The sequence below is a fragment of the Leptinotarsa decemlineata genome, unplaced genomic scaffold, assembly GCF_025532065.1.
Source record: "Leptinotarsa decemlineata unplaced genomic scaffold, Ldec_3_MD MMD2_tig00026307_RagTag_RagTag, whole genome shotgun sequence".
In the NCBI taxonomy this organism is placed as follows: Eukaryota; Metazoa; Arthropoda; class Insecta; order Coleoptera; family Chrysomelidae; genus Leptinotarsa; species Leptinotarsa decemlineata.
Window position 1 is genome coordinate 892,253 of NW_027412681.1, and position 15,265 is coordinate 907,517.

General features: G+C 31.9%; 3 protein-coding genes across 4 annotated transcripts; all 3 read right to left on the reverse strand.

The window, feature by feature from the left end:
- Positions 1-122: 122 nt before the first annotated feature.
- On the reverse strand, positions 123-7,681 carry LOC111508138 (uncharacterized). 2 transcript variants are annotated; one of them, XM_074180893.1, is made up of 3 exons: positions 6,152-7,681; positions 3,034-4,878; positions 123-1,450 (listed from the first exon to the last, which is right to left on the reverse strand). In XM_074180893.1, exons 2-3 carry the CDS (start codon positions 3,668-3,670, stop codon positions 234-236), a joined length of 1,854 nt encoding a protein of 617 aa, XP_074036994.1. In that variant the 5' UTR covers positions 3,671-4,878; positions 6,152-7,681; the 3' UTR covers positions 123-233. The 2 variants fall into 2 exon arrangements, with proteins under 2 accessions (XP_074036994.1, XP_023019329.2); XM_023163561.2 differs by lacking the exon at positions 6,152-7,681 and having other exon boundaries at positions 3,034-5,816.
- Positions 7,682-10,124: 2,443 nt separating this feature from the next.
- Positions 10,125-11,560, reverse strand: LOC111508137 (uncharacterized). The gene is made up of 2 exons (XM_023163560.2): positions 11,183-11,560; positions 10,125-11,113 (listed from the first exon to the last, which is right to left on the reverse strand). Exons 1-2 carry the CDS (start codon positions 11,523-11,525, stop codon positions 10,455-10,457), a joined length of 1,002 nt encoding a protein of 333 aa, XP_023019328.2. The 5' UTR covers positions 11,526-11,560; the 3' UTR covers positions 10,125-10,454.
- Positions 11,561-13,627: 2,067 nt separating this feature from the next.
- Positions 13,628-14,874, reverse strand: LOC141485175 (uncharacterized). The gene is made up of 2 exons (XM_074181347.1): positions 14,494-14,874; positions 13,628-14,437 (listed from the first exon to the last, which is right to left on the reverse strand). The coding sequence occupies exons 1-2, from the start codon at positions 14,783-14,785 to the stop codon at positions 13,836-13,838; spliced, it is 894 nt and encodes a 297-aa protein (XP_074037448.1). The 5' UTR covers positions 14,786-14,874; the 3' UTR covers positions 13,628-13,835.
- Positions 14,875-15,265: the final 391 nt, after the last annotated feature.

A 15,265-nucleotide genomic window follows, 5' to 3' on the forward strand; every position in this document is an offset into this window, starting at 1 on the left:
AGAAATAGTATCTGATACAACTACTCCCATACTGAAAAATTTGGAAGTAATTGTTTTCTATTCAATTTGTGCCCTAAGTATTCGCGATAGAATGTCTCACCGATCAAATAAAAGATTTGGAATTCGAATTCAAAATCACTTTATTATTTTCATCATTATAACAATATTTAACTGTATACAGATTTGTATGAGTTTCACTTTCGCAACTTGAAACTCCTATTTCAAAAAATGTTTTAAACAGATTTTTCAATGGAACAATTTTTCTCCAAATGAACTCTTCCATGTTTTTTCAGATCTTTATTTGTAATGAATGACTCTGGACATATTTCACAAAGAAATGACCTCTCTCTGGTATGCATTTTTTCATGGGATTTCAAATTAACACTTTGGGTGAAAGATTTTGAGCAGATTTTACAGCGAAATGGTTTTTCCCCAGTATGTATTCTTTCATGTCTTTTCAAACCATTTCTATCAGTGAATGATTTGGAACAGATTTTACACAAAAACGGTCTTTCTCCAGTATGAATTCTCTCATGGAGTTTCAATCTATCACTTCGGCTGAGAAATTTCAAGCAGATTTTACATTGAAACACTTTTATCCTACTGTGTATTTTTTCATGCCTTTCCAATCTAGCGCTTTTGTTGAAAAATTTTGAGCAGAATTTACACTGAAACGATCTTTCCCCAATATGAATCTTTTCATGTCTTTTCAAATAACTATTATGATTGAATGATTTGAAACAAATTTTACAAAGAAATGGTCTTTCTACAGTATGAATTCTTTCATGGAGTATCAATCTATCATTTCGGCTGAAACATTTTAGGCAGACTTTACAACGAAACAGCTTTTCCCTAGTATGTAATTTTTCATGTTCTTTCAAAATAGCACTGTGTGTAAAACATTCTGAACATATTTTACATTGAAAGTCCCCTTCCTCAGTATGAGATTTTTCATGTCGTTTCAAAGAAAAACTGTAAATGAACGATTCTGAACAGAATTTACAGTGAAAAGGTTTATTTTCAGTATGCATTTTTTCATGATTTTTCAATCCATTATTTCTGATGAATGACTTTGAACAGACTTCACGAAGGAATCGCCTTTCTTCAGTATGGTTTTTTTCATGGGTTTTCATATTGTTTTGTGTGAACGATTCTGAGCAGATTTTATAGTGAAATGGCTTTTCATCAGTATGAGTTTTCCCATGTTTTTTCACGTGACTATTGTAATAGTTATTATTACAAAGAAATGGTTTTTTCCCAGAATTAACCTTTTCATTCTCTTTCAAACTTTCACTTTGTGTCAATGATTCTGAGCAGATTTTACAAGAAGATATTCTTTCAACATGATGCTCCTTTTGAGAGGTCTCAGATAATAGATCTTCATCAAAAACCTCCTCTTTCTTCTTCGGTATTGTTTTTTCGGCAGTTTCAGGAAGCAAGACTCCAGAATCTGTAAAAAATAAACCTACAAATAACAAATATACAATAAAAAGCATGACGCAACATAATTTACATGACATTGAATCAAGGATTTGTATATTCTGTAACGAATTATAGTTGAAATAAGTACAAAAGAAAAACCAAAAAAGTATAATTATTACAACCTATGACGTTGGTAATACAGGCTGACATAAAATAGGATAACAATAAAAAATAGAGTTTTTTTTAATAACTATTGAATATTTTCACTCTGATTACGTCTTTTAGTTATTTTTTTTGGTGGAGTCCCAATATTATTTTTATTGAGGCATCATGCCATATGATAAGTCTAATTTAGGGCTGACGGCGTTTCAATTTTTCAAAAAACTAATTTCAAAAACCAAAACAGTTGCAAAAACTTCAGTGAAAGCAAGAAAACTCGACAAACGGAAGACGTAGAGAAGTACTAATATTTAACATAATTTAATACTGCTGTAAGCTTGGTCATAAATGAAGGATATAAACAATAATAGTAATGGTAATTAGATAACAATTTCACAATGCAGATTCTCTAAAAAACCAACACAACATTTCAAAACAATAAATATTGAAAATTTGTAGAGTAGAAATTTAAGAGAAGTATCGAACATATTTCCAGACACACCGAAACAATCGTCAGATAGCAGATACTCAATATCTCCTTACGAATAGTAACATGAACACTTTTTAAAAAATATCAAATTTTTGGCACTGTCGTGGCAATACCTATTATAAAAAGTGTTAATAGACATATTAGTCTGATGATGCAGGAAAACTTACAAAATATGCGCTGAGCTGGAATTGTGAAAAAATAATGATACAACTACCAATGATTCTCCAAGATGCACCTAAAAATTGTCTTGGTAGTTTTGCGACAAAGTTTTTTATGAAACAAATCCTTCATTAATTATCTGGCGTCCACCTTTTGTGTATGTTGGAAGGTAATTGAATATTTCCAATTCATTATTAATAAGAGAAATCTAATAAGACATTCCACAATGAACAAATCAAAGCTATCCATTTGGTATAACAACATGAGCTAATTAAAAACAGAGCTTAATGTGAGACATATGATTTCAATAATGAGAATCGTAATTTTTATGTTCAAAAAGTGACCTGCAAGAATCTCGTGGTTATGCCTTACACAGAAAACGTATTGCTCGTTTCTGTATTGGTGAAATTGATTGCAGTGCAGGCGGTAGTCTTCAACATGTACCAGAACACCGCCACTACAATGTCTATTTAATTTGTGTAATATCTGTTTTTAATCAAGAACAACCATGCCTCCTTTCAATTAGTTTTTCTATAATCTTCACAAGTGTTGCTATCAAAGGGATGGGGGACCAACATATCTATCTACATGAAGGGGAATCTTCGAAATCTTCTTCAATGAATAAATGACATGTTTATTTATTGAACTAGTTTGTTTTCAAGGGTAGGAACGATGATTTTTACACTAGGTCCATGTAGGAGCAAATGAAAGTCAAAGCATTACAAATAAAAGTTGATAGTTTGTTATATATTTCAAAATGAGCAAATGCAATTTTGAAGTGATAATAAGTAGTCGACTTTTACCTGTAAAGTTGAGATTATCCAAATCTTGAGTTACATATTTGCACTCACTTTGATTGTTACAATTATTGTAGGGCCCTTCGATACCAAAGAAGTTCACTTGGCCAAGAAAATCGTCATAAAAAAAGTCGTCGTTTATTTCTTGCCCTTTGCTACTGCAAATCAATTCATTTAAAACTACATCAATGTCCTTGCTGTTAATATCTCGATAACATTCGTTGGTCGACAAATTTGGTTCAACTGCAGTATTTTTGTGATTAACAAGCTCCTTTTCTAAACTAGAAACATTCTCGTATTCTTCAAACTCAAAATTCATCATGTTATTCTGGAAACCATCATCCTGTGAAGAGTTTCCTTCCAAAATTTGATCCATTCCATATTTACAACCTTCCCCTTTGCTGTTGCAAATCAAATCATTTAAAACTACATCACTGCTTGTGCTGTTAATATCTGGATAACAACCGTTGGTCGCCAGATTCAGCTCAGCCTCAGTAATTATTTCATCATAGTTGATGTGGGCATCACTTTCTAAGTTTGAAACATTCTCAAATGGTTCAATTTCAAAATTCATCATATTATTCAAGAAAACATCATCCCACAAAGATTCTCCTTTACAGAACTGGTCCATTCCATACTCCATAATCAAATTTTACAACAAAATTTCGTCTTAGGACAGAGCAAATTATTTTTCAAAGAACAATTTTCACTTCGGGGATAATTGTAGAAAAAATCTGCTAATTGACCATGATCGACGCCAAACAGTGATGCCAGATTAAAAAATTTCAAAAGCGGTAAATTGGCTATTCAAAAAGCGGCAGATTTGAATATAAAACGGTCCATTTTCTCATTTGGTTGTTTTGTTAACTTTTCATATGCTCATTTCTTCAATGCTGCCTCAAAACAGCAGAAATTTATCAATATACACCTTATAATTTTGTTCTGAAGTTTTTTAATTGGTTTTAATTAGGAATTTGTGCCATTCCCCATACTGATATAAGGTATTCAATTTTGGAATATACTGATTAAAAATAATTCAATTTAAGGTATTTTAGGAGTACATTTCTTATTTGGAGTAAAATTCCAATTATGGGAGCTATTTTGTTTATTGTTTCAATGTTTTGTCGCCATGTTACATTTTCATCTAGAATAAATTTTGATATCTTGTACACTATTTCCATTGTAAATTAGGCTGGTGTCATCGTCAAACATTTGTAATTTACCAAATAAATTTACTGTAGCCAAAGAATTGAAATCTATACAAGAAACAAAACAGGTCTAAGTATTGATCCTTGCGGCAAACCACATATTTTTTTTAACTAATTATGTCGCCAATATAGATAGACAGATATATTTATTTGATCATGTTATGTATAAATTACTTTTGTGACAAGTCAGAAAAACAAATAGATGCAAGGTACAAAGTTAGATACAGCTCTACACATCTTATGCGAATGTGAGGCACTGAATCACAGGTACAAAGTTTTCTATAAAATAAAATAAACAGTAAAAATTTGTAACAAGTTTACAGGGTACATTATAACATATTAACAAATTTAGGGTGAAGTTTCGTCGAGCATCTTCCCTGCGTCAAAAGTGTCTACGCTATAAAAAACTCTCTGGAAACGATTATTCAGATAAGTTTCAATCAAACCCAAAGGAGTACCTCTTACACCGTAATATGACAGTTTTTCGAGTAAAATGTTGTGGGAAACACAGTCAAAGGCCTTTGACAGGTCCAATAGTGAGACCCCCACAACTATCCCGGACTCAAGTCCCTCAACTCTGCCTCTGACAACACTCATAGTAGCATCGATGGTAGAGCAGTTTTCACGAAAACCAAATTGATAACTGCAAAAAAAATTTGTTGATTTCGAAATATTTGGCGAGTCTTTTCTTAATTAATTTTTCAATGATTTTTGAAAGGATATTTGCAATTGAAATAGGTTTGTAGTTATCGAACTTTTTTTGTGGAGAGGTATCACTTTTGAATATTTGAAGATGTTAGGAAAATTATCTGATTTAAATATTAGATAGACATATTGCTTTCTATTTATTAAATAATTTTGAAACCAAGTATAAAGTAAACCTCGGATACCTATATTATGCATGAATTTCAGAAGAATTTTATGGTCCACAGTATCAAATGCTTTCTTCAGGTCTAATAAAAGAATTCCACAGTTTTTGTTTGAATCTAAATCTAGCTGTAATTGGGTTATGGCATCTAATACTGCGGACTCTTGTGTCACAATTTTTTCAAAATCCGTATTGCCCATCATATTATAATTTTGTCTTTTCAAAATATTCAAACAATCTAGAATGTATTGTTTAACAAGAAAATGTTCAGACTTGACGGGATAATTAGTGTCGTTGATATTTCATAAGGTAAAGTTTTTTAGATAATACTGATAGTTTTAGTGTTTTGAAATATTTGAATTACCAAAGAGAGTACAAAAAAATGTAACCTCAAACACTGAAAATACTCAATACAAATCACTTACCAGTAAACGCCAAACAGACATTTATTTTAAATGTTTGAATATTTTAGAGAATAGAGATGTGGGCAGTTTCATAGTGTAGCCAAACAAACTATGGTTATTTTTTGCTGTTTATTTACATGTGAAATGTCTACATATCAACTTCAACATCCTCATTGTCTTATTTACAACTTCATCATACCCCCAACGAAAATCCTTGATGTCTGAGATGATCGATGTAAGGGTAACTAACTTTCTCAAGAAATATTGAGGTTGGCAGAGTATCATTTACTAAACATCGATCCTTGTCAATGTTATTAATCTTCAAACAGTTCAAAAATTTCGAGTCATGAGAAAACTTATGACACAACTTAGAAGTTAGAAGAAAACTTAGAAGAAAAATGGAACCGAAAGTAATAGGTAAAGCATACTAATTGGTCTACAATTTTGAATAATATTATGAGAGGACTTTCACATGTAAAGAATTCAAAACCAAATAGTTTGAATAATAGTTGTTTTGAGTAAATTTTGAGTAAAAAAGGAGGGATGCCGTTTGTATATTGGTTTTGTAATGCACAATACTGTTCAAGACTGAATTGCATTGAATATTAAGGGCATAAAACTAGTATCAACTGAAAACGACTTACCTGTGAAAAAGTCAAAAGAAGACTCCAGATCCAAAGGCATTTCTTCACTTCGCCACAGCATCCGACTTATATTGTATAATTACAACTCAAGCTGAAACCTTCAGCTCTGGAGAAATTCAATGGACTAATGAAAACCTTCTCGTCACGCTTCTGGATTATTACAGGTATTGTACACAAATTTATTTTGTAATAATTTTCTTCAGATATTTAGGTGAACGTATCAGTCTGAAAATTTTAGTTTGCATGGGTTCTTCAAAGCTATTTTAGATGCACGAATTTCAATAACGAACTGTTAGAAACTAGAATGAAATAGCATAGCGAAAACGTGAATCTATCTGAGCATACTACAGAGATTTTGCTGTTAACTAGCATAATTTATTAAAGTTAAGGTACTCGATAACAGTCAGCTGACAATTTTTAATGTGCTTGTGACAGTTTAAACCACAATCAATATAAAGACCTAGAGATTCTCATATATACACTGTTATATATATATATATTTATCTATTAATGAAATTAATCTGTAGTGAATGCCATAAGGATTTCAAAACTTTGTTTTTGGAACATAATGACCTACAAAAGTCGAATTTTACAAACTCTTTTGTTTAATATCAACTTGTGAGGGTACTTCACAATTATGACTAGTACGAGTCTTTTCATGTGCATTTAAATTGCTGTTTTGATTAAAACTTGTTGAGCAGATTTCACAAAGCAATAATTTTTTCCCCAGTATGAATTATATTATGTTTTCAAAATACTCTTGCGTGTAAAAGGGTTCAAGCAAATTTAGAAGAAAAATGGTTTTTTCCAGCATTAGATTTTTCGTGGTTTTTCAAATGATCAATCCTGACGAACTCTTTTGAGCAGGTTTTATACTGATACGATCGGCCCTCAATATGAGATGCTTCAGATGAATTTGTTCATGATTATTCAAGTCACTACTTTTAAAAAACGATTTTGTTCAGAATGTGCAGAGAAATTATTTTGCCCCAGTATGGATTTTTTCATGGGAATTCAGCGTACCAATTTGACATATTAATTTTAAACAGAATTCACACTGAAATGGTTTTTCCCCTGTATGTATTCCATAGTGAACAATCAAGTCACTATTACGAGTGAAAGTTTAAACAAATTTCCCAAAAAAATTATCTAGACGGTTTATCACCCTTGTCTATTTTCTCGCGGTTTTAAGGTGATCAATGCTTGTGAAAAATTTCAAGCAAATTTTACAAAAAAAATGGCTCATGTTTGTTCAAGTGACCCACGCTGAAGAAATGATTTTGAGCTTTTACACAGAAATGGCCTTTTTCCTGTATGAGTTTCTTCATAGCATTTTAGAACATGATTGTGTAGAGAACGATTTAGGGCACTTTTACACGGAAAGTTTTTTCCCAGAAGGAGTTATTTCATGGTATTTCAAAGATGTCCTCTGAAGAAATGATTTCGAGCAGAGTTTGCACTAGAGTTGTTTTTCGGAGTCGTGGCTTCTTTCGTGATATTTTAGATTAGTTACTTGAAGAAAAGATTTTCAACAGATTTTACAACGAAATTTTTCTCCAGTATGGACTCTTTCATGTATAACTAAGTTACACCTGTAACTGAAAGATTGCAAACAAATTTCACACGAAAATGGTTTTTCTCCAGTATGACTTTGTTCGTGTCGTTTCAAACGAAGACTTCTCTTGAAAGATTTTGAACAGATTTTACAAATAAATTGTTTTTTCTCATTTTCATGGGATTTCAAATCGGTATACTCATTCAATTCGTGTTTCACAGAATTGCCATTTTCAACAGATAACTCCTTTTGATATAATTTTGAGGTTATATTTTCATCGACAACTTCTTCTTTCTTGACAAAAATAGTTTCCCCCTGTGTTCCAAAACAAATTATGGAAGGATCTGCAAAAAATACTTTCAATGTGACTATGTGCATGACTCTATTACAATATTATACAGAAAGTGGGAATCTTCTAAAAAAAAAGAAAGGAAAAAAATTAAATACGTCAAATAAAACTTTTTGCAATAACTTGTAGATTTCAGGTTTCCTATTTTAAATGAAGTTTTTGAAAAGCTACAGTGAATTTTCCTTATAGGTGCTGATGAGAAATTGAAGACTATCTAGACATTCAATTGATTAACTTCTTTGAATAAACAAATTATTACCTGCTTTGACATCAAAGACTGGTTTCAAATCCTGAATTAGATCTGCTCTAGTAGTAGTTTCGTTTAGGTTTTTACATGTAATTTCTGTGAAAATGTCAGGACCAATGAAACATTTCGTTGGGAAACCTTGGTTTTCATCTTGCTCGCAACTTTCAGATTTTACTTCATGGTGAAGAATATCAATATCTTTCTCGCTTTTAATGGTCAACGGGTTCTCTTTAAGATCTTGGCAATTTTCTCCAGAGTTACCATCATGGTTTTTTCCATTCAGGAAATCCATGTCTGGACTAGAAAACTCATCAAACCATCCACATTCAGTCATCATTTCCTGTTGTCCCAACTTGACCTTAATATTCCGGGAAATAATTTCAGGATCAACAAATTCCATCTTAAGAAGTGATTTTTCATATTCAAGGGTTTCCATAATCGATTTTTACGAAAACTTTTCATCAATTACGAATAATTTATTGAAATGATTAAGACTATTCACAGTAACTCACTGTATTAAAACATAGTCTATAAGGTGAGCATACTATAATCTTAGTATTTACAATCTACATCTACTGTGATTACAGAACAGGTTGACGTTAACGGTAAGCCACAGAACGATAACTTAGTTATAGTTCAGTTATAGTTCTGTGCAGTGAGCCAACGACCTTGTGAAGATAGAGATGTACATGAAATAAAAGTAATATAATATTTGATGGAGGTAGTCTCAATTTAATAAGTAACATCTAATTCATTATAACTTTAAAAACAACAGTACAAAAATAATATTTCAAAACGCTCAATGGTGCGAACTTGTTTCCTCTTTTTCATAAAAGAGGATGTATGCATCTCCACTCACAAGCGATTTTGGTGAAATTGGTGACTCGTGTGAATCATTGTTTTCGTGCCACGTGCCAGTATAAGGATGTCTGCAGAATGCTGTATAATGTCCGCTCTAGGTAGACCCACTGTGATATAACGACAAGGAGTCACATTTCCTGCTGCATAATTATTCTTATCTAATAATAAAAGTTAAAAAATATTAACTTAAGGTGGCGTCACTGTTCCCAAATACAATTATCGACCTTCTTTGGGTATTTTTTACCTTCCACAGTGTTTTAAGTTGTTTGTGAATTAGTGAGAGTGAGAGTTTTATCATTAATTACATGAGATACTGGTGAACAACTGAAATAAATTATTTCAAACGAAACCACAATAAAAACAACGCTCTGTCACAAAACATTGTGGTTTTAGTCAGTAATAATTCTCATTCATTGGGTACTCGTGTCTATAATAATGGCATCAAAAAATAATATTATCAAATTCACAATTGAACAACACAAAACACAGCCATTAATAATTTTAGGTCAACATTCATAGAACACACTAGCGCCACCATCGGTAGATATGTTTCCCTATACTTCAGGACAGAAAATGTTTATTGCGGATTCTATAGAATAAAAGTTTTATTGTACGATTTCAAATCAAATTCATAAACTATCCTATAAAAACAAGAGACAAGCTGAAACCTAATTCAATATCCAGAAATATTGATATTCCGAGGAGAACGATCTTTAACCATTACAATTTCCTTAATATCCTTGTCATAGAGTGTTAATTTCATATTTATCTGAAGGTGTAGTAACAACTGATAACCTGAATTAGCTTGACAATCGAAAATAACCTTCATAAGAAATATTGAAAGTAAAAAGTAATCTTAGGAAGTGTAGAAATTATTAACACTAATAAAATTTCAAAGACCATGCATTCCTCAGAACTGTACAAACGAACTCAGTTCCAATGAAAAATTCAAAGAAAAGTCTTCTCACAGCGCCATCTGATTTTTAATAAATCAAATATTTCAATGCTGTTGATGCAAATATTCAGGTGGATAAAATATGTTACAAATTAATTTTACACTTGATTTGTTTCAAGGGCAATTGAACACAAGCTTTCTAATATAAAAAAATCCTCTCAAAAACAGATTATTGTTTTTTTCTGCTTCACAGATTTTTCAAATTAGATGCAGGAAGAGAATTCTGGACAACTGAATTTCATCATCTGCATGAATCATTATCAACCAATTCAGTGGAAAGCCATCCATTATTTTTCAGCAATTTTTTCATAGGGATTATGACATTCATCTATTCTTTCACAAAGATGCTTTTTCTTCTGCATGAATACTTTCGTGGCGTCTTAATATACCTCTTTGATTAAATGATTTCAAGCAGACTTTACACTGAAATGGTTTCTGTCCTGTATGAACCAGAAAATGACTTTTCAAGTTCTGCGCTTGATTGAAAGACTTTGAGCAAATCTCGCACTGGAAGGGTTTTTCACCAGTATGAACCCTTTCGTGACGCCGCAGAATACTATTTTGATTGAATGATTTCTCACAGAATTTGCAGTTGAACGGTTTCTCTCCAGTATGGATTCTTTCATGAACTTTCAAAGAACTTAGCTGGGTGAAAGATTTTGAGCAAATCTTGCAGGAAAATGGTTTATTTCCCAAATGGAGTTTTTCGTGAACTTTCAAGAAACACTTGTATTTGAAGGATTTCGAGCAGATTTCGCAATGAAATGGTGTTTCTCCCAAGTGACTCTTCTCGTGGGTTTTCAGTTTTTTTTCATGATTGAAGGACTTGGAACAGATATTACAATGGACTATTTTTCTCGAGTGAATCTGCTCATGAACTGATAAGTTATCCTTACGATTGAAGTATTTTGAGCAGGTTTTGCACTGAAATCTTTTCTTCCCTCCACGAAGAGAGCCAACCAAAGCATCCTTTGCAACAAGACATTTTGAAGGACCTGAATGAAAAAATTGACAATTTAATTTCTACTAATTCATCTGAACCATTTCATCAAATTGACACTCGCCTTCAGCCTTAGTGGATTTCGAATAATTTTGTTCTTTACAGTTGGATTCCGATGGACTGTCACATGTTTCTTCGTCGACAGTGTTACGTCTGATTCCTTCGAAATTACTAATATCTACATCGATTTGAATGTGTTCTGAGTCTAATTTTTCCTTCTTTACTTCCTTTAAATATTCTTCACCATCTTCTGGATGGATATGATCCATTGAATATGCATCAACACCATTGCATCTCTCACTTGGCTCCCCCTTCACTACTACTCTTTCAAAAGCTGTTTCGAAATCACTTTCCAGTTGTTGAATTTCCACCATTTCACTTTTCTCTTTCTCCATGGTATGTGACATGTATTATTTATTTTTTTTTACCACCGATCGATGTCAATATCAACTGTCAACCATCACAAAATTTTTCATTAGTTCGTTTGTATTTTGGTGATGAGTTGTAATGAAAATGGATGTACTCAGATGATTGAAAGTTCGAAATGAATATGGGGGAAAATGAGAACCTTTTTCCCCTATTTCAGCCATTTTATGTGATTGAAAAAGCAATTTCGAAGGAATTTATTGATTCCAAGAAACATTACAGGTTTATAGTAGAGACAATGTAACATACAATTGGAAAAGCACATACTAAAAATAATACAACGAAAAAAAATAAACAAAAAAACAAATAAAAGCTTGTGAAACTACAAAACTGTCAATCTGTTTCAAGATATATTCTTTTAGTTGTGTTTTGAATTTCGTATAATTCAATTTTTTTATATTGGTATAATTAGACCAAGTTGAGTAGTATAGAAATATTAATACAAATCGTAAAACATCAGAAACGAAGTTTCAAAAATTCAAACTAGTTCCGAAAGTTCTACGTTTGTATCTTCCCTGCGAACAAGTCAACCTTCAAAAATCGACATAATGAAACAAAATAGGTATTCACTCAACACCAAGGGGATATGTTGGTTAACAACATAAATATTTGAAATACCTATTCAGTTGAAAAAACAGAAAGAGTTGAACTATTTCAAAACACTCTTCTTCTTTCACAAAATGAAGTGTTCTTATTGAAAGAATGATATCTAATTTCGATTTTCCAGTATCCATGTGATTTGGAATATTCTTGTGAAATGTACCATTGAATGCATTCCATTGTAGTTGTCACTATCGTTTTTTATACTTTTCTTTCGTTTTGTAAAACGTTTATTGAGAATTTGAATCATTTCACAGTTTAATGATGAACAAAATATAGCTATTATGCAGTTTCCCACATTCTGTGTCACAATAGAGGAGGTTATATGGCTCAACAAGTTGCAACACGTGGAAGTTACAGATAGTTTTGCCAAAACTCCACCACAAGATTTTTGGTCTGAGACAAATTCAAATCCTTTGTCTTATGACAGACAATACATCAAAATGGTCAGATTATCGAAGAAGTTTCTACGGAATCTTAGAAAAGCTTGAATCATATCCGACTAGATTATTTTCATTTCTAAGATTAAAATTCGTGAAAAAACGAGTATTCTAAACTTTGAAAACTTTTCTCATCATATTCAACATAAAAATCCAAAATTTCCCAAAATTCTGAGTAATAGATTATCAATATTCTAAGACACACGTATATTTTTTCTCCCATGGAATAGCATCTAGTATACGCATGGGAGTATAAAACTTTTAAGTATCACAGATTGTATGACGAGAATTGGGAAGTTCATCGTTCAGGTGCGACGTCTATCGGGCATATCAGAATTAAAACAGATGGTAAAAGAAAGTCCCGTCAACTGTTTTCATAGCAATCAGTTTGTTATGTTTGAAATAGTTGCAACAAAAATATTACTCCCGCAAATTCACAATTGAAAGACTCACAAAAACATAATTTACGTTTAATTTTTAGTTATTCCGATCCCCTGCTTATCGTTTGCACAGCGCCATCATCGATGAAAATTGTCTTTAAAAAATGCTTGGGGGTCTGAAAAAAACCTCCTGTCAACTTTGTGGCGCTGTTATTATTGAGCAGACTACCTAGTAAATAAAACGGTAATCTATATAGATCTCTTAAAATTCCTAGCCTTGTTTTCTATCAAAATCATCTGCAATTTGATTTTAGTGTTTAGAATAATCGTAATTTTCTTGTTGACTTCCAAATAATTTTCCATGAATAATATTTAGCAAAGGCGATTTGAAATAAATCATTATGCACCTGAAAAACTTAACTTCACTTTCTTGTTTTTGAAAAAAAAGTTTAATTTTTATTGGTAACCCTGCACCCAGTTTCAGATATAAGAATGCTGAAACAAATTCAAGACTTTGTGAAAAATCTTTGGGATTTCTACTTATAGATGAAAGTGTGGAATTTCAAAAATGAAAAAAAAATGAAATTTACATGAGTAAATATCATTTACAAAAATGTTTATATCATGTAAAAAGGAAAGTTTCTTCAGATACAGACTGGAAGATTGAAATGTCACAGGAATCAAAATTATTATTCATGAATTTGAACAAATTTGAAATGAAAAATGTTCTCCTTATAGTTTCTGCAACTGTAAAAGCAATATTTGTCAATGCCAGTGCCATTTCTCTGCAAAAATCCTCTCATAAGTACTTATCCAATAAGGTTTAAAACTACTTCCGAATGACATAAACTATCCAGCAGAATTTTAATTTTCACTTGATTTCTTGTTGGAATGGTATTTCTTTCAAGTGAATATTTTCATGCCGCCTCATCGTACTGCTCTGATTGAAAGACTTTAAACAAACTTTGCACTGAAACGGTTTTTGTCCTGAATGTATCAGATTATGAGTCTTCAATTTATGAAAACGGTTGAAAGATTTTGAGCAAGTCTCGCACTTGAAAGGCTTTTCTCCTGTATGAATCGTTTGATGACGTCTCAAAATGCTCTTTTGATTGAAGGATTTCTCACAGATTCCGCAGACGAAAGGTTTATCTTCAGTATGGAGTCTCTCATGATGAATCTTCTCGTGAACTCTCAAATTATACTTGTATCTGAAAGATTTCGAACAAGTTCTACAATGAAAAGTTGATTCTCCCAAATGAGTTTTTTCGTGGGCTTTCAGCTTACTTTCATGAATGAAGGACTTTGAACATATTGTACAATGAAAATCCCCTTCACCTCTGTGATTCTTCTCATGAACCCTTACATAATCCTTTCGTTTGAAGCACTTCGAGCAGAATTTACACTGGAATGGATTTACAGATTCTACAAAATCGTCATTTTCAATATAGGAGGGTGGTCGTAATCGAAAATCTAAAAGAAAGTCTCAACATAATCTGGTTTTACCTGAAAAAGCTTCAAACACTTGCCTTGCATGTCACCTTGTTCAGACTCATCTTGTTTTTCACAACTCAACTCCAAAGAGCCCTCATTTGGTTCTTCTTTGACAGTTTCACATTTGAAATTATCAGTATTTATTGGCAAATCTACAGAGTCTGTTTTTTCGTTTTTTACTTTCACAAATGTTTCTTCAATGTAGTTGACATCCACAAAATGACTATCAACATCATTGCACATTTCAGTTGGCTCTCCTTTCACAATAACTCTTTCGAAGCCAAATTCTTCACAATCGTCCTCCTTTTTTATTTGTTTGCCTTCCATTATCACCTATTTATTACTCCTTTAAATCACTACATCAAGTTCGAAAGTGACAGCTCCGTGTTTACTTCTATACGGTGGTGACAGTGACAAATCCGTCAACGTATATTGTCAGAGTTGCCACTCAATATTTTATTTTCGTACTGAACTGAGAAAATTTCAAAATAGATGCAAGTCAACTGATAATTTATATTGTCCTCAGATATCTCAAAAGGTGAGATAAAAATCTCTAAACACTGTTTTTCTTTCAAAATATTCAAATTTAAAAATGACATATTTGAACTCGATTTGACCTTGAACTCGAAAAACTTTTTCAAGGATTGAAAACTCGCTCATAATTGATTACGAATGAGAATCCAATCGACCCAAATAATGATGAATTAATGATGATACAAATTTTTATCTCAACAATAATTCTGAATGCGATACTCAAATTTTGACAACTGAAAGACTCTCTATGACAAATTGGAACTATTGAAGTTT

Bases quoted from the DNA above. Each gene is read 5' to 3' on its own strand.
- LOC141485175 (XM_074181347.1), bottom strand. From the start codon at position 14,785: ATGGAAGGCAAACAAATAAAAAAGGAGGACGATTGTGAAGAATTTGGC. The intron at 14,438-14,493 runs GCAAGTGTTTGA...ACTTTCTTTTAG, and splicing joins TGAACAAGGTGACATGCAAG to ATTTTCGATTACGACCACCC.
- LOC111508138 (XM_074180893.1), bottom strand. From the start codon at position 3,670: ATGGAGTATGGAATGGACCAGTTCTGTAAAGGAGAATCTTTGTGGGAT. The intron at 1,451-3,033 runs GTAAAAGTCGAC...TATTTTTTACAG, and splicing joins GGATAATCTCAACTTTACAG to ATTCTGGAGTCTTGCTTCCT.
- LOC111508137 (XM_023163560.2), bottom strand. From the start codon at position 11,525: ATGTCACATACCATGGAGAAAGAGAAAAGTGAAATGGTGGAAATTCAA. The intron at 11,114-11,182 runs GCGAGTGTCAAT...TTTTTCATTCAG, and splicing joins GAAATCCACTAAGGCTGAAG to GTCCTTCAAAATGTCTTGTT.